Below are 23,422 nucleotides of genomic sequence, written 5' to 3' on the forward strand. Positions count from 1 at the left end.
GACTCTGCTATAACCTACAGGAAACACTGGCTACAACCCAGGTGCTGCGTCCAAACCTCAGACCACAGAGGGTGTGAGGGTACCTGTTTTTAATTACATTGTTTTAGTCTATATTGTCGTATATCAGTTTTGTCTTCAACTAACTTTCTTTCTGAACAGAATTGATATAATTATAAATATTATTAGTAATCAGTTAATTATTCCATCCTAGGTCCCCTGCTATTCAATATCTACATGCTCCGCTTGGCTCAGATTATAGAAAACAAAAAGATCAGCTACCATCACTATGCAGACGACACACAGCTTTACAACACTATGTCACCAGGCTGCCATAAAGCTATCAGACATTAGCTAATTGCATAGAGAACATGGACCCGGTTCTGAAGTCCTTCCATGGCTCCCTGGATCTCAGAGAATAGACTTTAAAATCCTTCTGTTAGTCTATAAATCCCTGAATTAGCACCTAAATACATCACAGACTTGTTATCAGGGCATCAACCCTCCAGACCACTCAGGTCTTCTGGCTCCAGCCTGCTCTGCAGAACCAGAACCAGAACTAAACAAGGAGAAGCAGCATTTAGTTCCTATGCTCCACTGATCTGGAACAAACTTCCAGGAAACTGTAAAAGTGCTGAAAGCCTGAGTTCCTTTAAATCAAGATTAAAAACACATTTGTTGAAGACTGCCTTCGACTGTTCTAGTTAAACTATTTTACTGAAACATCATTAGTCCAACTGTTTTTATTATTTGCTTTTAGTTTCTATTTTCATGTTTTTTATACATTTTATTCCAACAGTTTTTTTTACTTGTATTCTGTTTTTATTTTCCAACGTTTTTAATCATTTAATGTACCCCAGCAATCCTGACCAGACCCAATGTGCCATAAAAAGAAAACTGCCTTGCCGTCCAAGTGGCTGATTCAAGATGGTGACATTTACTGACATATTCAAAGAATTTGGCTTATCAGTGTAGGAATTAATGAAATGTTCTCTACAACACCTTCTAAGTACCAAGCAGGGTGGGAATGGCAAGGAAATCAGTACCTTGGAAATAATTTCACTGCTCGTCTCGCTTGCATTCAACAATGTGGATGGAACTAGCTGTAGCTTCTAGCTCACTATGGAAACACTCAGATGAAATTACAATTTTCCAACTGGAAAATATGGAGATTTTCATTCTAAAGTTAAATGGAGAGTTAAAGAAATGCCAAAAAGTTAAATAGGTAATCTGGTTAGGTTTGTCTTTGCTGAACAAAGTTTGTCAATAAAGAAGAACCCGTCCAGAGGATCCACTCAACTTTTATAAATGTTTCCAGTGAGATGGATAAGGAAGTTAAAGAAAAGCATTCTTATACATGCAGAGCTGAATCCAGGGATGGATGTCTTTCTTCTCCCAACACACTAACAAGCTTTCAGCTAAAAAAAAGCTTAGAAGATTAACCGTCACTATAACATACCCGATCATCTTAGCTGTCATTGAAGATATAAATGAAAAGGTAAACAAAACAGATAAAGCTATTGTAGAGGAAATGTTAACCTTACTAATAAGAGAAACAACAGATATTGGCCTGGATGATATATAGACGGACATGTCTTTTTACTTTCAGCGAGGAGTTTTAACAAAGTACATCATATGTGTCCCAGTTATAAAACTGAACTAAACCTCTGAATCTATCGTTTACTTTCTCTGCTTTCATCTTCCAGGTTCCTGTTCCACAGAACCAAGAGGTTTCAAAGAAAACCCTCCCTCTTTATTTTTTAAGCATCACAGATCAACAACCCTTTTTTTTAATCCACTTGTCTGAGGAAGTCTTGCTCCCAGCATGGAACCATATAACATGTTGGTCTAGAATATAACAAGGTTTTAGACGCATCTTAAAGTCATTCCAAGTTTAGCTACTTCACTCACAGAGTAACAGAGATCTATCGGGATGTTATGAGGAATAGGTGGAGGGTTACATGTTGGAGTACAATTATAGAACACAAAGGATCTGAGAAAAATATAAATCAGAATCAGGTTTAATCACCAAGCAGGTTTGCGCTTACAAGGAATTTGTAAATAAATACAAACATTGGTCACAGAAATTAATAAATAGTTACTGTTAAATTTTGAGGTTTACTGTTTTGGGTTTTTAAAATATGTTTTAACATATTTGTAACAAGCTGAGCAAAGGTTAAATCTGCCTGTGGTTCACCTCTCTGGCTCTAGCAGTCACAATAATACTGCTATTAGCACTGCTGCATCATAATGTTGACCCTCAGGATGCCCATTAGAGCGATAGAACCAGAAGCTTTTTGGTTGCTGCAGCTGAGCCTGATCCACTTCAAGCCCCATGGATCCAGAATAAATTGTATCAATTTACCATCATCTCTACCAGAGCTGTTTTCTTCTAAAGACTGCATCATGTGCCTATCTTCTCAGATCCCCATGATATATGTTTCTGTTCCTGAAGAAAACCACATTAGTGACTCTGTTACTTCCTGTTATAACAAAACTGATACTACTGAGGTTAATCTATCTGAAAACATAACTGAGTTCAGAATTATCCATTTTAATCCGGGTGGGTTGTCATGTTCTCTGTGAGCTCATGTTATATAGCTACCTGCCTTTACCCATTTAGATGCTAGCTAACTGGCCAGCAAAATAGAATGGCCTTAGACACGCTCTTAGTTAAAAAGGGAGCTGTTTGTTCACTGTTTGGTGACACCTGCTCTATATTCATTCTAAATAACACACTTCCAGATGGGTTCATGACAGGTATTAGAAGGCCTGTGCTCCCTTAGGGAAGAATGGGGAGAAAAGTGATGGGTTGACACCTCACTGGATGGTTTGACTCTGTTTTTAGTCATTGAGAAGTTAATTGAGATGTTAATTGAGAAACATGGCCGTAAAGCATTCTTAGAAATGTATTATCTCCTCTGTGTGTGTCAAAGTGTGGAGGATATAAAGGTAATTTAGCGCTGGAGAAGAGAGCAGGGTACTCCCCAGGTGTAGGAGAGGTTAAAGGTCAGGAGTGAAGATGAAGCTGTTATACGTCACATGAGGCTCTTTGTTAGTTTCTCCATGACAGGCTCCTCCTGTTTGTATACATCTGTTCCCTATAAAGACAGGGTTTGTCTTACTAGGGGTGCATTTGGGGAAGAATGTACCTTTGTTACGCCCCCAACTTGTCTAGGGGAGGGGAAGTAGCATTTAAATATCACAACCAGGAAGGTTTTTTATAAAAAAGGTAATTTATTGTCCAGTTTGGGGTGTGAACAAAAGAGGTTGAAACAATACATACACCCCCAAGGGACACAACACAAATGACAAAAGAAAAACCCACAATGACTTAAGGCCACAAAACCTAGTCCTGATGCTGCAAACAGCATCAAGGCTTAAGCAAAATAAAAAAAAGCAAAAGCCAAAATACACAAAGCCTACACAAAGCCTTCAAGAGACAGCTACGAATAAGACCTTGTAGCACAACCGTCAGCAGGTTCACAAAGTATCAAATACAAACAATATTGTTCTGACAGTCAACAGGCTAAACCACCCAGCAAAGAGGCAAGCTGCTCTAAAACACAGCTGCCCTGTCTGTGTGGGAGAGCTGGGTTTAAATAAAAAGGTCTCTCCACAGATTGGTGGGGCAATCAGGTCACATCCAATCCAAATGAGGATATTTGCAATAGGGAGTGGCTGAAGGCAGACCAGGAAGCGACACATGAAGGCTGGAGGTCTGGAGGTAGGCAGACCAGGAAGCGACACATGAAGGTTGGAGGTCTGGAGGTTCCCACAGTGGCACCAGCTGGCAGGAAGATGCACCTACACCTGCAAACTTGCACCAAGAAAGAAACACAAAACAAAACAGACAAAGGCCACTGGCCGTAACACCTCCCCTCCTAAAACACAAACCAAAAGGTTAGGGTACAATATCGTACACCATGTTATTTAAACAAGCTAAATTCTTGACAAAGGGTCTGCTAACAAGTTGGCTGCACCCCGTTTGTGTTTAATGTCAAGTTTATAATCCTGTGCCATTAAGGCCCAACGCATGAGTCTTTGGTTGTGGTTGTACATCCGAGAAAGGAATACAAGAGGGTTATGGTCAGTGTACACTGTAATGGGCACAGGACTAGACCCCAAGTACACTTCAAAGTGCTGAAGTGCCAGGAGCAGAGCCAGAGTTTCTTTTTCAATGATGGAGTAGTTCAGCTGACTCTTGTTAAATTTACGGGAGAAGTAACAGACGGGATGATCAGCTCCATCCTCACCTTCCTGTAATAAAACAGCTCCAGCTCCCACAGCACTAGCATCCACCTCAAGCTTGAAGGCTCTAGACATGTCTGGAGAAGAGAGCACAGGAGCATGTGATAAAAGTGATTTTATATTCTCAAATGCGACCTGACACTCTGGAGTCCACACAAAATCTACCTTTGGGCTTAACAGTGTAGTGAGAGGATTAACTACAGTTGAGAAGTTTCTACAGAAGTTTCTGTAATAACTAGCCATGCCAAGGAAACGGCGGAGGGCTTTTCGTGTGGCAGGTACCGGAAACTCAGAGATGACTGCTATCTTAACATCTACTGGACAAACCTGGCCATTACCAACCTCTCTACCGAGGTAAGTAACAGTAGCTTTTCCAAAGTCACATTTAGCTAGGTTTAGTGTAAGGGATGCCTTTGCGAGTCGGCCGAACACTTGCTTTAAAACAGTTATGTGCTCATCCCAGGTAGAAGTATACACAACAAGGTCATCAAGATAGGCATTGCAGTTTGGCAACCCAGACAGAACAGTATTGACTAGACGTTGAAAAGTAGCTGGTGCATTACACATGCCAAAAGCCATGACCGTATATTGTAAGAACTGGTCTGGTGTTACAAATGCAGAAATCTCTGATGCACGTTCAGTAAGTGGTACCTGCCAATACCCTTTTAAAAGGTCTAACTTACTTATGAATTGAGCATTTCCTATTGCATCAATACAGTCCTCTATTCGAGGAAGAGGAAATGAGTCAATGACTGTAACAGAATTAACCTTTCGGAAATCTGTTATAAAACGAGGAGAGCCATCTGACTTAGTCTCTAAGAGACATGGGGAGCTCCAGGGACTAATGCTTTGCTTAGCAATGCCATGTTCTATCATATAGTCTGTCTCACCTTTCATTAATGCCCTTTTTACTGGGTTGATTCTGTAAGGGTGCTGTTTTATGGGCTTAGCACCAGCAACATCAATATCATGTTTAATGACTGAGGTTTGTGTGGGAACGTCGTTGAAAAGTTCTGGAAAATTGTCAATTAAAGTGACAATGTCGTTCTTTTGCTCTTCTGATAAATGTGAGAGCTGATTAGGCAGCGTCTTTAACATCTCAGAGTTTGGCAATCGTGGAGTTTGGTAAGAGATGGAACACAGTTTCAAACCATCCTCAGCTTTGGAGGAACTTGTTACAATCAGTGCAGAGGAACCAGTGGATGGCAGTGGTGGATCAAATAGTTTTCGGTTTATATTTTGGCCTCGGGCATTGTAAGGCTTTAACATGTTGATATGACATACCCGAGTCTTCCTCCTCCGTTCAGGAGTGCCGATAACATAATCTGTGTCACTTAGTTTGTCATGAACCTCATAAGGTCCAGAAAACTTGGCAGACAGTGCAGAACAAGGCACAGGTAATAATGCCAAAACCTTGTCACCAACTACAAAAGATCGAGACTTGGCAGAGCGGTCATAATGTTTTTTCATGGTCTTTTGTGATTCACAGAGAGATTTCTTTGCAAGTTCACGGGTATGGTGGAGTCTCTCTCTGAACTGACAAACATAGTCCAGAATGTTCTGTCGAGGAGAAACAGTTTCTTCTAAAAGTTTTTCTTTAAGGGTTTTAAGAGGACCACGAAGTGTGTGTCCAAATACCAACTCCGCTGGGCTAAACCCTAGAGATTCCTGTACGGACTCTCGAGCTGCAAACAAGACAAAAGGTATGCCTTCGTCCCAGTCTTTTTCAGCTTCAGCACAATATTTCCGCAGCATGGACTTTAATGTTTGATGCCACCGTTCTAAAGCTCCCTGTGACTCAGGATGATACGCGCTGGAGACAGTATGCTGAATGTTCAGCTCTTTTAGGACTTGTTTGAAGAGTTTTGACTGGAAGTTTGTTCCCTGGTCAGTTTGGACTACCTTAGGTAAACCAAAAGTAGAGAAAAACTTTAACATTGCTTTTATGACTGTGCTGGATGTAATCTTACGAAGGGGTATGGCTTCAGGGTAGCGAGTTGATGTACACATCAACGTAAGCAAAAACTTATTACCAGTCTTTGTACGAGGAAGTGGACCAACACAGTCCATAATGATGTGTTCAAATGGTTCTCCAACCACAGGTATGGGATGGAGTGGAGCTGGAGGAATTACTTGGTTGGGCTTACCAGCTATCTGACAGGTATGACAGGTGCGGCAGTACTGGCTTACATCGGTTTTTAAACCTGGCCAGTAAAAGTGCTTAAGTATATTTTGGTAAGTTTTGGTTATCCCCCAGTGTCCTGCCCAGCTCCCTTCATGTGCCAAGGCTAGAATGTGTTGGCGGTAAACAAATGGAACAACAATCTGGTGTACCACATTCCAGTCAGCATCGGGGAGGACAACAGGACACCACTTTCTCATTAGTACTCCATCATTGACATAGAATGCTACTGGCTCAACTCTAGCTCTGTCAACACTTACCACACTAGAGAAACACTTCTGAAGAGCAGGGTCCATCTTCTGAGCTGCACAAAGTTGGGCACGTGTAATGGGTAGAGAATGACTCTCTTTAGTCAACAACTCATCGTTGTCACCTACATGGTGAACTGCAGGCACCAGTGCATTATCCTGTGGCATTTTGTCATCTGAAAAGATTGGCATAAACAAGCTATCAGACAAGTCAACATTCATTTCTTCAGTTTTCTTCAATTTCTGAGCTCGGGTGAGCACACAGGAAGTAGTAACATTCTTTAATGTAAAGTCTTCCTCCTTAGGAAGAAAACTAGGGACATCAGATATTTCCAGTGCAGGAGTCACCTTACCACCAGCAATATCATTACCTAGTAGAAAGGAAACACCTTTAATTGGTAACGCATTACAAACAGCAACTGGAAAAGTACCAGAAATCAGCTTTGACTGTAATTGCACTAGATGTACTGGCCGGGGGACATAGCCCATGTCAACTCCTTGCAGTACTACACTGTAGCCACAAGATGAAAACTCAGAGAAAGGTAAGGAGTCTGCCAGGATAATAGACTGTGAGCCTCCAGTATCACGCAAAATGCGGACTGTACGTGGTTCTGCAGACAATCCCGGAATGGAAACCAACCCATCCAGCAAAAAAGGTTCAAAACAGGGATCCGGAGTGCAGTCAAGTTGGGCTTTTTCTGGGACCTGTGGTTTGCTTTTTATTAAACCCACACCTTTTGGTTTGGTCTGGAAAGAGTTCCGCTCTTTTTGTTTTAAAGCTAAACAGTTAGCAATAACATGACCGGTTTTGCGACAGTAGCGACACTCTTTTCCAAAAAAGGTCCCCTTCTGGTTTTCCCCCTCAACTTTAGCAGACACACTGTTAGCGGACATAGATTGGAAGGAAGACTTATGTGTGAGTACATATTCATCTGCTGAAACAGCAGCAGAGGACAAAGAGTCTACCTTTTGTTCGTTTAAATGCACAACAACCCGCTCAGGCAAACAGTTTTTAAACTCCTCTAACAAAATTAGTTCTCTCAGAGAACTAAAGCTTGTTGCTTTATTAGAAGCACACCATTTGTCAAAGAGGCTTCCTTTCTCCCTGGCAAATTCTACATAGGTCTGAGTGGGACGCTTTTTAAGAGACCTAAATTTTTGCCGGTAAGCCTCAGGAACAAGCTCATAGGCTTTCAAAATGGCAGCTTTAACCACCTCATACTTTAAGGTGTCTTGAAGAGATAGGGCAGCTACAACCTCTTGTGCTTTACCAAGTATTTTACACTGTACAAGTAAGGCCCAAACATCAGGTGGCCACTGCAAAGCTTGCGCTATTCTTTCAAAAGCAGAAAAATAAGAGTCAACTTCTGTCTCTCGAAACTCTGGTACTAAAGCCACATATTTTGTGATGTCAAAGGGGCTGATTGTAGGGGACCCACAAGAACCATTAGTGGGGCTCACAGTTCTTGAAGGTACATTGAACCTTTGGGATTCAAGCTCCAACTGACGAAGCCTCACAACCTTGTCTGCTTCAACTTTCTCAGCTTCAACTTCCAACCGTTTAAGTTCAAGTTGAAATTGTCTGAGATGTGCTTTCTCCTCGGCCTCCATTTTCAATCGGGCAAGACGAACCTTTAAACGAGCATCCAGCTGGGAACCAGCTGATCCAGTAGAAACCGAAAGGGGATCAAACCGGGGAAGTGTGACAGGAGTCTTAATCCCACCAACCACCTCAGGATCAACCTCTGGTGTCTTCCACTTAGGTTCTTTTGCAACCGTTTCAGAGGGGCCAGCCAAAGATAACACTGCAGGAGGTACGGCAGCTGTTGGTTGATCGGCTGAAGAAGCAGGAATGAGGTTCAACTCAACCAACTTATGCACAATCAGATCAGATCCCTTAACTCCCTCTTGACAATCTGCTTTGAATAAGAAATTGAAAAGTGACTAGCAATCTGGGCTAAGTCAACTTTACGACAGCTAGTAAGCTGCTCAAGAGAGGGGTGTTCCAAAAACTGAACAATGTCAAACTGAGCCATCTTAAAGCAATAGCGCAAACTTCACAGGTGCACCTTTAACAGAAACAACTTAAATTGCAGTCAAAGGATTGTTGTAATTCAGCTCCTGGACGAGCCCCCATTAAATGTTACGCCCCCAACTTGTCTAGGGGAGGGGAAGTAGCATTTAAATATCACAACCAGGAAGGTTTTTTATAAAAAAGGTAATTTATTGTCCAGTTTGGGGTGTGAACAAAAGAGGTTGAAACAATACATACACCCCCAAGGGACACAACACAAATGACAAAAGAAAAACCCACAATGACTTAAGGCCACAAAACCTAGTCCTGATGCTGCAAACAGCATCAAGGCTTAAGCAAAATAAAAAAAGCAAAAGCCAAAATACACAAAGCCTACACAAAGCCTTCAAGAGACAGCTACGAATAAGACCTTGTAGCACAACCGTCAGCAGGTTCACAAAGTATCAAATACAAACAATATTGTTCTGACAGTCAACAGGCTAAACCACCCAGCAAAGAGGCAAGCTGCTCTAAAACACAGCTGCCCTGTCTGTGTGGGAGAGCTGGGTTTAAATAAAAAGGTCTCTCCACAGATTGGTGGGGCAATCAGGTCACATCCAATCCAAATGAGGATATTTGCAATAGGGAGTGGCTGAAGGCAGACCAGGAAGCGACACATGAAGGCTGGAGGTCTGGAGGTTCCCACAGTGGCACCAGCTGGCAGGAAGATGCACCTACACCTGCAAACTTGCACCAAGAAAGAAACACAAAACAAAACAGACAAAGGCCACTGGCCATAACAACCTTGAATGCTGTTTGCCTTCAATAAAGAGCGGTCTCTGTATTGAAAGAGTGTCTTGCTTCTTGATGATCATTTTTCTATGACACTTGTTAACAGTATTAATATTTCAGTTACTAATACTGTATTAAAATGGTATGTGTTTTATTTTGAATAAAACTATATTTGTTTATTTTATTTATTTAATAAAATATATTGTACATATTCAGAAAAACAAAGGACATTCTTTAACTGTGATAGTTCTTTGGGTTTGTGATCAATTGCTATGGTTAATTTCACTTTATTACTGCACCTTTAAACAGCCCAATGGAATTGGCGCAGGAACTGTGGTAGAGAAAAGGGAGGCTCACTTTTGAGCTTACTGTGTAGATGTGCAATATTTCCCCAGTTTTCTGCCAGCACAGGAATGAAAAGTAATGTGGAGATAAATGCTTTGATTTTCAGCGAACCAAGCACCATATCATTTTCACATCTTGATGTATTTCCATCTAGAACAGGTGGCATCATCCTTTTTGAAACTGAGAGCTACTTCACTGGCATTGTGTCATATGAAGGGCTACCAATACTGACCTTTGACCTTGAAGAATAAGAGTTCACCTTAATACATTTTTCATACATGTAAGTGTGATTAAACAAGAAGAGTAACAGAATAAATAAAGTTTTAGATGCAGCTCACTGGTGGATTATTCTATTTTTTTAGAACATGCTCGTGGGCACCACATGTTGTCCTTGGGGGCTCCTTGGTGCTCGCAGGCCCCATGTTGGTGACCCCTGATCTAGAAGCTCCCAGATAGGGTTGCTATTGTGTTGTATCATAGCCATAGCTTTTAGAACAGGTGAGAGTTACCTCTGCTCTGTTCCTGCTGATGCCTACAGTGTTGTGCTCACAGTGTTGCTTGTTTGACAAACAAACAACCAGCGCTATAAAAACAGTTTCAACTGTGAAGGTAAAAGTGTATTTTTTTCTCAGGTAATTAGTAAAATTTAGTCCAGTATTCTGAGGAAGCAGACTCAGATAAACTCATTAATCTTTTGATAGTTTGATTCAGATACACAGGACCTAAAGTTGATTGTAGAATCTCTGGAAATACCACTGAAGTTTTCATAAAGGGTTTTGGAATAACATAAGGATCTTTGTTCTATGTATTTAGCATCCCTATACCATAAAGTGCACGCATAAGAAGTCTCTCTGTCTCTTTCTACATATATGCAGAGGAAGGCAGAGCAGAGCCAGTGCAGCATGAATATTCTACCTATAAAATAATTTGTAGATTGATTGCTATTTCTAACCCAAATACTTGACATGTATTTCATTTAAACAAAATTTACATTTTAATTTGAAAAGCTGGAACAAAAAAAAAAAACATTTGGAATATTTACCAAGAAACAGTTAAACATTCTTAACATCTCATCGAAATGCTTTCATTTACCCAAAAATAACCAACATTGTGACTTTTTGCACTTTTCATAATACTATGAGTAATGTAACCATGAAGCATCTCTTTAGTTCAGGCAGTGGTTATAGTCGTCCATTGACACTTCAGATATGCCCAGGGGTCTCTTGAGGGTCACAACAAAAAAACAAGGGGGCCTTAGACCAGGTTTTATCACATAAATTGAATCCAGCAATGACAAAAATGTCAAATGCACACTTTTAATTTTAATTATTCCAAAGTGTATGTGCAAAAACATGCTCATCTGCCCCTTAAGGGGGATCAGATGAAAGTGTGAATTTCCTTTTCCTTCACACATGCTGACTGCTCATTAATTTGGTTCAGAGGTGCTGAAACAGGCAAACATGTAAAAGATGCAGGACACGGGTCTTAGAGACTGACTGAGCATCACTGTACTGAACAGTGTTTCTAGATGCTGTAGCTCTGTTATTCCTCCACTAGATGTCCCCATTATCCTGTACCTTTAATTACATTGCTTCTTCACTTCTATACTTAAGCTTTTCTTAAGTAAAATATATTATTTTACCGAGGTAGTATTTATCCATTTTAAGTCATCTTGAGGATTAAATTGTTTTTGACTTTGCTTCAATTCGCAAAACTATAAAACTTAAAGAGAGTGTACTTACTTATTACCACCACCATATTTGTTCTCTAGCTATACTTTAGATTACTAGAAGAATTTAATATCATTCAGCATCATAACACATTTTACACCTCATTGCATCAACCAGATGGACATTTACTTTGTTTTCCTTCCAGCTGAAGCTCCTCCCCTTCTCCATGACGACCAGGGAGAATCATCATAGAAAACTTTAATGCAGGCAGCAAAAGCACTAAAAGCAGAGATGACTAACTTCGGACTTTGTGACATATGGCCTGGTCAGAACCAATTAATCCGGGATTACTCCTTTTAGTCCCCAACTCATGACAGCTACTCAAGTTTAGACCTCTTCCTGGTTCCCTTGGCTAAAGCTCACAAAAAACATACATGTGAATATCTTGCAAGAATCATTTCTGATCACTCAGGGCTGATGATTTCTATCAGCTCTACTGAGTCTTCTGGCTCTCTGAAAAGATGGAGCTTTAGTTCCCACCTGCTTAACGACTCTGAGTTTATCGAGTTTGATAACAAGCAATTGGATCTCTTTCTTAAGAAAAATCAGAACTCTGCTGCACTAGACGTAGTTTGGGAATCAATGAAGGCGTACATAAGAGGCCAAATTATATCATACACATCACATAAATGTAAAAGACATTGATTGAAAGTGGAATCTCTAGAAAAATAAATAAAACAACTTGAGAGGGAGAATTTGACCACACAGAACATGGACAATAGACACAAAACAAAGTCAATACAATTGGAATACAACACTATAACCACACAGAAAATAATGCAAAAAAAGTTCTACCAGCAAGGGGATAAAGCTGGAAAACTCCTGGTCTGGCAAATCCTGAGAGAAGATGCCCAGAGAGAAATACACATCCTGACATCTGGCTCCAATACAATTACTAATTCAAAAGAAATAAACAATGTTTTTAAACAATTTCATTAAATACTCTATACTACCGCTGGGAAAAACAAAATTATTTCTAGACAAATGCCATTTAGAAAAACTTATATATATAGTGAAAGAGAACCTAGAAGGATTTACTACATCTGAAGAAATACTAGAAGCCATCTCCAAAACTAAATCCGGAAAATTCACCCGGCTTGGATGGATTTCCTGTTGAATTTTTTAAGGCTTTCATACCTAAACTGCTCGACCCTTTACTGCTAATGTACAATCATGCAATCTAAATGGGAAAACTGCAAGACTCATTAGAATTGCCGCTAATAACAGTTTTGCCTAAGCCAGGGAAGGAACCGAAGTTATGTAGTTCCTATAGACCGATCTCACTTTTATCTACAGACTACAAAATATTCTCTGAAATACTTGCGCTGCGTCTAGAGAAACATATCCCAGATTTAATTCACTAAAACCAAACTGGATTTATCCACAACTGCTCCCCAATTGATAACGTCAGGAGACTCTTTAACGTTATACATGCATCTGAACCGGATAACTCCCCAATAACAGCCATATCCCTAGATGCAGAGAAAGCACCAACACCCCTTGCAACCCCATGAGGGATAAAGCGAGTAAGAAAATGGATGGATGTCTGTTTTTTCTTTATTATAAATGAGCCAAGACCTGAAACCAGGTTTTAGATAAATATGTTAATGTATCAAAACCAGGCCCCACAGACATGAATGAGGGTAAAAATCATTAATTGGTCTTTCTACCACCTTCGTTGCTGTCTTTGGATCTTCAGCACCATTTTATGGCAACTTCAGGATCTTCAGCTTCCTCACCTTTGGCTCTACTTCTGAAAGTCTTTGAATCCTTTTTGAGTCACAATATAAAAAAATAATTTTTTAGGGGTTTAACTAAAAGGACACCAAGTTGAGCAGCGGGTTTAATCCTGGCAGAGATTTTATTCTGACACAAACAGGAAAACAGATCAGAACTTTTCCTCCCGACAGAAAACAATGCTAACCAAAGCTTTATGAAGCCTTGCTAAAACTGCTAAACATGCTGGTATTATTTATCATCAATGATAAACCTCTATCAGTTCAGTTCATTCTCCAGATGTTCTGGTTCAGCCCAGGTTGTTGTCCAGCAGACAGGATGAAAACAGTGACAGGCATCAACGTGTTAATTAATGTGAGATGTTATCAGGACTGGAGGTAGAAAATGTAGAGATCCAGGTGGTGGGCCGTGCTTGGAGAACGTCCAGGACCATTTTTTCTTCTGGGCCGCTCCCTGTAGTTTGTCAGAGCAGCATCTTGTATTTAGCCATAAAAACATATTTAATAAACAAAGAGCTCTAGTGTGGCATAATGTTTCACCTCCATACTGTTATTCAACAACACAGACCCTCATATGAGCTCTGTTTTTAACTCCAACATTAATATGTAAGATCATAAAAAATTTTAATGAACTTTATTCTAGAGGCTAAGACAGAAAATGACCCGTCTGATGTCATGACTGAATTAAAGCTCTGAGGTTCCTGTGTGTGAGGATCAAGTTTAGCTTTAAACTGTGAAGCTGGAAATGAGAAAAAGGGATTGAAATCTTTAAGCTTGATCCAATATTTGGTCTATGGAAAATATTTTTTCCATTTGCATTATAACAGCCAACAAGGCAAGTTACCAACCAGGCATTGACATAAAATATTAAAACACATTAAATAAAAAGGTTCATCATTTCAGATTAAACCATAACACTTATTTGCTTAGAATCAGCCTTGTTCAACAAAGTAAGAAAACTTTAACCCGGCTGGCCAGATTGTCAGTGTGTAGCACTCTAGTTCTGCACATCATCAATCTGGTATCATCAAATCCATTTGGGGACAGGACTCAAGAGGGACATTCAGTTGAAGTTTCCGCCTACCAATGATTGCTTTTAGATAATCACATCATCAGTGAAAAACCACAACAAGTTAGCCTGGTCACGGCACTTTTTGCTGTTTAAAGAAATCTATACCATCAGCTACATGTACGCCTTCCTAAGCTGCCATGTTGGTTCGGCTGTGGGCTCAGCAGGTCTTGTTTTGGTCACAGCTGTACATCACAAATTAAATTATAATACTGCGATGTGATTGGCTAGAACAGTTTTTGGTTCGGTCACAAATGGTTGAAGCGGGAGCAGCACAGCATTGATTGTTGTGTGTAAATACCTTGAGAATTCATCTTGCAAGCAAGGTTAAGAAAGCTATGCTTTTCTTTTTATATTAACTAAAATTAAATTACATTTTCAGGCAGTTACAAAATCTCAGGCTCTGCAGGAAAATCATGTTGTTGCCATAGAGATATTAAACACCTGTCAGTGAGGAGAGCTCCTGATGTGACCTGTTGCATAGCAAAATAAACCTAATTCAAACAAAGAGTTCTGGGTCTGTGACTCTGCTGCTGAAGTTCCAGATATGTATCTCCAGCCAGTTTGTATTGACACATTAGCAGATAATTATCAGCGTAAACACAAACTGTCATCATCAGGAAAACGTGTGCAGACATGTAGTCTGCAGGCTTGTTGTAACTGAATTGAGCCTCAGTCTGAATCTGTTACTGATCACAGAGCAACATAATGAACATATAGAACAAGCTAAGTTCTCTATTTTCAGACAACACAGAGAATCAGAGATGGTTTAACAAATCAAGCAGTGATTATAGTCACTAAATCTGAGAATCTAACAGCTTACTGTTATCTCTGATCTCCCTCTCTCATATATATGTAAACATGGAGTACACAGGGGTGGACTGGGAAAATGATTCAGGCTGGAAATTTTATACCACCCCAGGCCACCTGACCACCAGCAGAACCTTAGAACCTGCAGGTGTGTGTGAGTGTCTGTGTGTGGTGGCATGCTTGGGCATGAACCGGACACAAAGATAGGGGTTTTTAAGGTTTATCGCGAGGGGATGAGTAATGTCAGGTGAAGCAGGGAAGCAGGACCAGACTTGAGCAGATGGAGGTGGAACCAGACTAGAAGAGAGGATTTAATAGGTGATGGTGTAGGCAGGCAGGGATGAGCAGGGGACCAGAAGATGCAGGTAGTGATGGACCAGAACAAGCGATGTGGACCGGGGAACCACCAGAACAGGCAGACCAAGCAGTAACATTGCAGCACATCACACTGAAAGAGAAGAGAAATTACATTCTGGCAGGGATCAGTTGGCTGAGGCAGGTTATGTAGGCCGGTGACAAGAGTTGACAGTAATTACTGGCAGCAGGTGGAGCTGATGTGGTCTAATTGACTGGGGGCTGAGCTGATTGGATAGTGGCTGGGCGTTGACAGGCCGATAGGAAAAGTCCAGAAAAGTCAAAAGCAAAACAAACAAAATCCTAAATCATGACAATCAAGCACTAATTGTTTGATCTTGCAGATTTGAACACCGCTGTGGTGATGTACAAGCCACATAATCACATGCTCCCACCCTGTGTCCATGAGCTCTTTGAGGGGAGAGAGAGTCAATATAACCTTAGAGGAACAGGTCTATCGAAAATATTTAACTAGAACGATTACGTTTTTTTTTTTTGCCTTTTAATTAGAGGGGTTAGTATATGGAATTTAGTTAGATGGGGAATAAAAAAAATTCCAAATGGCAGAAGCTTTTAAAAGAAGGTATAAATCTTTACCTATTGAAAGTTACAAAGCTAATTGATCTATGCACTTTTCTGTAGAATTATACGCCATGTTCAGTTCTATACTGTGATACTGTAAGATAAATGTTGGAGATTTGTTTGCTTTTCTTGGACTTTTGTTTAAAATTGTATAAGTAGGCATTATAAGTATCTGTTTACTTCAGCCTACACCCTTTTATTTATTACATGATCTAGGATGCTCTTTATATTTTGCTGTGTATTATGCAGACTGAATAAACTACTACTAATAAAAAAATAAAAAATAAAACTATTTATACTACTAGAATTAATGAGTTATTGGTAAACAAATCTACTTGATTAGTTTGGTTGTTGATATTAATTGTAATGGATTTGTTTAGTTTTCTAGTCCCAGAAACTGTTATATATAATTGTGATGTATAACTTTATCTGTCAGTCAATAATTACTAACCAAATCACTGTACAATGTCTTATCAACTGTTAAATTGAAAAGGATCGTTCCAGCGTAGCCTTCAGACAGCAAATCTCTTATAAAAAAATAAAACACACAAGTATCTCTTCATCTGAGTTTATTAAACCAACATTTTTCTGATACGATCAAAATCATTGAGTTGCCAACTACTTAAATAACTAGAAACACACATCTAAGTAATAATTAAAGTTAAATACAATAAAACAAATTCTAAAATGAGAATAAGTGAACCACTGAAAAATTATACATTTGGACCAGCACTTTCTAGACAAAGAGGCGATTAGCTGATTAGTAGCAATAACTGTCAGTCGGTTTGTGTGAAATGAAAATAAATCTTTGGAGCAACTTGGATTGTGTAACCTAAATACTGATATGATAATTAATGTTTATGATCAATGTTGCAGCAGCACTGATGAGGGGGAGGTAAACATGGCTGCGTTTAGGGGGATGGAGGCCAGGTTAGCATCTAACTGCTACAGTTAGCTCCACAGACAAAGACTCCTAAAACAGGACACTACGGTAAACAGAAGGAGGTAAGAGAGAGAACAAAAGCCTGGTCAGTTCTGCAGGACATTGATTCAGCTCCAAAGCTACTTCAGACACATTAAAAATGTCTAAAAGCAAACTACAGGGGGATTTATGGTTGACTATGGTTACAGAGTTACATTCACGCCTTCAAGCTTTGCATGAAATTCAAAATATACTCGGTGGCAGCAGTTTAATACTTAAAGCACACAGTGACAGTCTAGGACCTTAATACTTGTAAAACCTAATTTATCTTGCCCAAGCTAGGAAGAAAAATAACAAAATAAAACACATTTACTTCTTGCTGGGAAAAGTTTCTGACTGAGGTTGGATTTGGCACGTAAATCTCACATTTTATTCACTTGGTGATCAGGCAGACATTGTAGTTTTTTATTCAAAAGCTGTAAACAAATAAGCTTCAAGTCTTTATTTAAAGCTGCCAGTAGTTATACAACATCTCAGGGTTTTCGGGCAGTTTGTTCCCTTTATGAGGAGGATGAAAACTAAATACTGCGTCATCTTGTTTTGATCTGGTTCTGGGAACACTGAGCTATCAGGTCTCTGAGGTCTATTTTCCTGGTGTTAGTCAGGAACCTTGCAGCAGCAGTTTGGATGAGCCACAGCAGCCTGGTTGATTTTTATCAGTAAACACGCTGCTGTAAATCTAACCTAATGGAAATAAAAGCAGGTAGTGGTTTCTCTTTGTCCTGTTTTAACAGGAAACCTTTTATATTGATGATTTTTTAAAAATATGATTTAAAATGATTCAGTCAGAGGTTTTATGTTGCTGCCGAATTTAGATGAGTCCAAAAAAACAGGGTTTCTTGTAGACTATTAGGTCTTTAGCCTTCACTAATGTCATATAAACACTAAATCAGTGACTATAGACCTGCAGTTGTGCTGTGACACAGAGATATTAAGCTGCGTGTCATCAGCATACATACGGTGAGGGAGCTTGTAGTTTCTATAATCGCTCTAAACTACTAAACAATAAATTCTGTAGAACATTAAACCAGAACGATCAAAATCTAACGTGGTCTGGTCTGATGTATTCTAACTAATGAGTAAATGTGAATGAATAAACTGAGAAAAGTCATGTACCATCAGTTAAAACACTGATCAATAACCCACCAGTCATTTGGGCCATAAAGAAACAGCAGAGTTCAGTGAAATGACCGGTTATCCTGCTGATCATTAAAGCTCTTTCAGTCCTGTGTTTGATCAGATTTGAACATTTAAGGATCCGATCCAGTTGTTTTACATCACCTGAGGTCAAATATTTACACTGCAGACTACCTGAATGATGTAGATTTAGCTTTAATCAGGATGAAGACGACTGTTTAAAAACTTTAAATTATTGGTTGTAAAATTGAAGTAAACTGAAATGTTGATTTCTTTGATTGAGAACTGAAAACTGCAACGTTCTGTAATGTGGACTAAACCTGATTAGCTCTGGGAATGAACGATCAAGACGAAAGTAAACGATACATAAAATAAAAGATAAGTTTAAAAGAAAAGTTTCAAATAGAATCTTGTTCAATATTATGTTCAATATTTTTAACTGTATGAATTTGTGACCGGTGTAGAGATGTCGGTTTATTCTTCAGATTGGTTTGTTGATAGCATCTCCAGGGTTGGAGATTTTTACTTGCTGGAGTTCAGCTTCAGGTGCTGGAGATGAATCAGGCCTCGATGAAGAATTTCTCTGCCTTTTATGGATCATAATAACAGCAACAACAAGAAGAAGAACGACGACAGCACAAACTGAGAGACCAACTATCAGTCCAGTGCAGTTCCCTTCATCCTCCTTTAGTTTCTCCTTGTTCCCTGCAGAAGAGAATGAGGAGTTAGTCTCATCTTTTCAGCTAGGAGACGATAGAGAAGCTGCTGTCCCACATCATCTACTGATCTCTGATCTCAGAGCAGCTGCTTCCTCCAGAGTCTCATCAGCATCTCCAGCTCTGTTTCCTCCACCTTTCTATTACGCTCCCTCCTCTGAAGGTCCACTAGATTAAATGTTGTAGACAGCAGCAGACCATAGCAGCAGTTCTTGAAGGTGACCTTGTAGTGCAGCTCTGCAGCTTGTCATGTTGCTTAAAGTGACTAAACAGCTTGATGGTAGAAATCTTTCTCCACCTTTAACAGGATCCTGAGGAAAGTTCTGGAGGATTGTTGCTGTTCTGCTCCAGAACAGCAACAATCCTCTGATCCAGAAGCTGTTCTCTGAAAGCCAGGAGTCCATCTTGGTGCTGGCCAGGAGCAGATCACATGATGCTGCTCTACATATCTGATGTCTGACTACTGGGGACTGAAATAGACTTTATTCTGCATTGATTTCAGCATCTTTACCTGAAATCAGCTGATTGGTAAATGACTGGAATGACATGGAGACTGATTTTAAACAGAGTCACTGCCAGCCCTCATTTATCTTCTGATTCTCCACATTTGTTTCTATGTCTTCAATAATAAATAAATGTCTTAGAGCACATCAGTAGAACTGTAATAATAGATGATTTTAGCAGCAGCAGCAGCAAAGCAGCATCTGATGCTTCTTGAACTAAATCAAAGCAGCTGGATGACGTTCTACATTTCTGTTGGACTTTCTGGAAGAAAACTGTCAAATTGTTCAGTTCTAGGATGGTTCTGTCAGAAATGAAAACCAGGATTCATTGAAGTCTTTCTGTCCATCTCCATCATCTAACATCTGATCTGTTTCTCTCTTCCATCAACAACCAGGAAGCTGCAGGAGCTTCTGATCCACAAACAGACTCACCTGCTTCAACTCTCAGGTAAACGATGCAGATGGGCTCAGTGTCCAGTAGAGATCTCTTCCTGCGATTATTTCCTCCCTGAACGACTCGACACTCATATGTTCCTGTATCATCAGTCGTCACGTTCTTCAGAACCAAAGACACGTTTCTATTCTCCACGTCCAGCAGAGACACCCGGTTCTTAAAGGATGGAGACTGGGCCTCAGGATCAAACTTCTTGTCCCTGTACAGAAGTACATAATGATCTGACTCCAGATCAGTTCTGCTCCACTCTACAACTCTAACATATTTGTTCTCAGCTGCTCTACATGTCAGAATGGCGTTGTCTCCTGGTTCTGCTGTGATGATTCTCTGACCTGCAGGAGAGAAAACACAGTGCAGAGAAGTTAGAGAGGAGCTCTGAACATTCACAATGAGAAGAATTTAATGTCTAATCCTGTGTTAGAAACAGAAACATTAGTTGATTCAAAACAATAAGAATTATTTTCTTATTGAATTATTTAAAGCTAAAATCTGACCAGAACTAGAAGTCTCTGTTCAGAGAATCTCTGGTAAAAAGTTTCAGCTCATAAATATCAGAGTTTTGAGACATCAATACAATAATTAATTTAAAGTGGAAACCCAGAACAGTTTATAGGAACGGCATCAGATCTTGTTAAACATTGCTTTGTGTTGACATCATGATCCAGAGGAACCAAGATGTTCTGATTTAAAGTTCTCCCACCAGGAGAACCTCATGTGTCCTCAGAGCTGCAGGATAACATCAGAGCAGCTTGTTGGACGAGTCTGATAAAAACTCACCAGCAGGAAGACACTCAGAGGATTTAGTATAATTAATGTCCCGATCTCTTAGTTTGGAAGAGATTATACATAGAACAATTAATATAAATAGAACAATTTATTCCCATAACTAACATTTAGGGCTGCACAGTGGCGCAGTGTGTAGCGCTGGTGCCTTGCAGAACAAAGGTTCTGGGTTCAAATCCAACCCTGGGTCTTTCTGCATGGAGTTTGCATGTTCTCCCTGTGCATGTGTGGTTCTCTCAAGGTACTCCGGCTTCCTCCCACAGTCCAAAAACATGACTGTTAGGTTAATTGGCTTCTCCAAATTGTCCAGGTGTGAGTGTGTGTGTGAATGGTTGTTTGTCCTGTTTTTCTCTGTGTTGTCCTGCGACAGACTGGCGACCTGTCCAGGGTGTACCCTGCCTCTCGCCCAGTGAACGCCGGAGATAGACACCAGCAACCCCTCATGAGGGATAAAGTGGGTCAGAAAATGGATGGATGGAATTTAAAGGAGCATTAAGCGATATTTCACCACTTTAGCTGATCCAGAACGCTGCTGCCCTCACTAAGACTAAGAACGTAGAGAACATGGACCCGGTTCTGAAGTCCTTCCACTAAGACTAAGAACGTAGAGAACATGGACCCGGTTCTGAAGTCCTCACTAAGACTAAGAACGTAGAGAACATGGACCCGGTTCTGAAGTCCTCACTAAGACTAAGAAAGTAGAGAACATGGACCCGGTTCTGAAGTCCTTCCATGGCTCCCTGGATCTCAGAGAATAGACTTTAAAATCCTTCTGTTAGTCTATAAATCCCTGAATTAGCACCTAAATCCATCACAGACTTGTTATCAGGACATCAACCCTCCAGAACCACTCAGGTCTTCTGGCTCCAGCCTGCTCTGCAGAACCAGAACCAGAACCAGACATGGAGAAGCAGCATTTAGTTCATATGCTCCACTGATCTGGAACAAAGTCCCAGAAAACTGTAAAAAAAATGTAGAAAACCTGAGTTCTTTTAAATCAAGATTAAAAACATATTTTTTTAGGATTATCTTCGACTGTTCTAGTTAAACTGTTTTACTGTTTTTATTGTTCTATTTTGTTTCTACATCATTTTAATCCTACTTGCTTCCATTCTCTTTTATTTCCCTATATTTTAATCATGTAAAACATTGTCTCTGTACTGAATTGTGCTATACAAATAAATTTGCCTTGCCTTGGGGCTAGAGCACTGCCTGCAGATCAAAACAAGCTGTGCGTCAAGCCAGAGTTCTCTCTATGAACTCCTGCTGCAACATCCCTAACCTGCTCACCTTTTTAGTCTGTTGTAAACAAGAAGACAGGAAAAGGTCACAGTGCATCTAAAAAGATTCTTTTAGTTCTTCATGTCATGTCTAGTTCTTGGTATCTAAAATTTGGTTAAAGGAGTATTTTTGATTATTACTCCTTTAACCAAAGTAGAAATAAACTGAGTTACCATAAAATCACAATTAAAAAATGGGTTTTAACAGATTGGATTGAGGAAGAGATGAAATAGTAAAATGTGGTAATTAATCAGAGGTATGAATCAGCTAAAAGATCAATTAAGCTATTTTACACAACATCAACTATTTTAGATCACATCATCTCAAACGAAAATATTTTTTTCTTTATTATCAACTAAACTGAAACTTACCAGCAGAAACACTGAAGGTGAAAACCAGCAGAGGCAACACGAGTGACTCAGTCAGAGAAGCAGCCATTTCCTCTTTAAGCTCCTCGACAAGTTGAAGGCCGAATTTAACAAAATCAGCAGCAATGGTTTTAAACTTTAAAAATTAACTCTGTAAAACTCCTTCAGGGTTAGAGGAAACTTTAACTTAAGTTAAGGCAAACTAAGAATTTCTGGTCAAGACGACAGCGGCTGAACGGAGGACTCGCTTCACTTCGACGGCTTCACGGAAGAAGGAGGAGCTGAGAGGAGGAGCGTTACTGACGTAGTATAAAAAATAAAATCTACCATCGATTTCAGGTGTAACAGAACAAACATCTTCACCAACCAACAAACTGATGTCTGACTCAACATCTACCTCCTTTAAAGCCTCCTTTTTCAGCCTTAAACTAGAACACAAAGACGGTCAACACCCAGATATCAGAGGCCAGTGCGCATGCGTCAGTGCTGCTGTTCGTGTAAATCATGTGACTTCTAGAGAGACGAGCCTCAAGTCCAGAAATATGAGTTTATTTCCTCTGAGTACAGAAGGTTTTCTCCACCTGTTTCAAACTCATCATCATCAGCAGGTTTAATCTGAATTATTTCTCCTGAAAACCAGATAAACAACAAATCTGCTCTAAACTCTGACAACAACGTCAGACTGAAGGTGATTCACATCAGGAAGTTAAAATATTAAACCAGGTAAACTGGGTCCAGATACAGCTAAAAGTTATAGTTTCAGTTATGTTTGTATTAAACACAGTTAAGGCCCATAATTATTTAGACCCCTCCTCATCATTAGCTTGAGCTTTATCCACAGACTATTTTATCAGATTTATGTCAGGATTCTGTCAAAGCAGCTCTGAAATGTTTAGTTTATCACCAGTTAGAAAAAACATGTTAGTGGTATTAAAATATGACTTTAAACCTAAATCTGCTAGGAGGTGTAAATCATTTTGGGCTTAATTGTAGCTACTTCAAGGTAAAATTAACAAGAAAACAAAGGTTTAGCGAATAGTTACTCAAAGGCAAAGTTTGAATTAAAAAGTACATATTTAGTCACGTTG

General features: G+C 39.7%; 2 protein-coding genes across 5 annotated transcripts in view; both read right to left on the reverse strand.

Annotated features, from left to right (window-relative positions):
* Nucleotides 1-23,422, reverse strand: part of LOC118558143 (cell surface A33 antigen-like) — a 260,028-nt gene that overhangs the window by 128,941 nt on the left and 107,665 nt on the right. The window lies entirely within an intron of this gene.
* On the reverse strand, nucleotides 3,991-8,396 carry LOC118558139. The gene is made up of 2 exons (XM_036128608.1): nucleotides 6,691-8,396; nucleotides 3,991-4,325 (listed from the first exon to the last, which is right to left on the reverse strand). The coding sequence occupies exons 1-2, from the start codon at nucleotides 8,287-8,289 to the stop codon at nucleotides 4,191-4,193; spliced, it is 1,734 nt and encodes a 577-aa protein (XP_035984501.1). The 5' UTR covers nucleotides 8,290-8,396; the 3' UTR covers nucleotides 3,991-4,190.

Source organism: Fundulus heteroclitus, unplaced genomic scaffold (genome assembly GCF_011125445.2).
Source record: "Fundulus heteroclitus isolate FHET01 unplaced genomic scaffold, MU-UCD_Fhet_4.1 scaffold_103, whole genome shotgun sequence".
NCBI lineage: Eukaryota > Metazoa > Chordata > Actinopteri > Cyprinodontiformes > Fundulidae > Fundulus > Fundulus heteroclitus.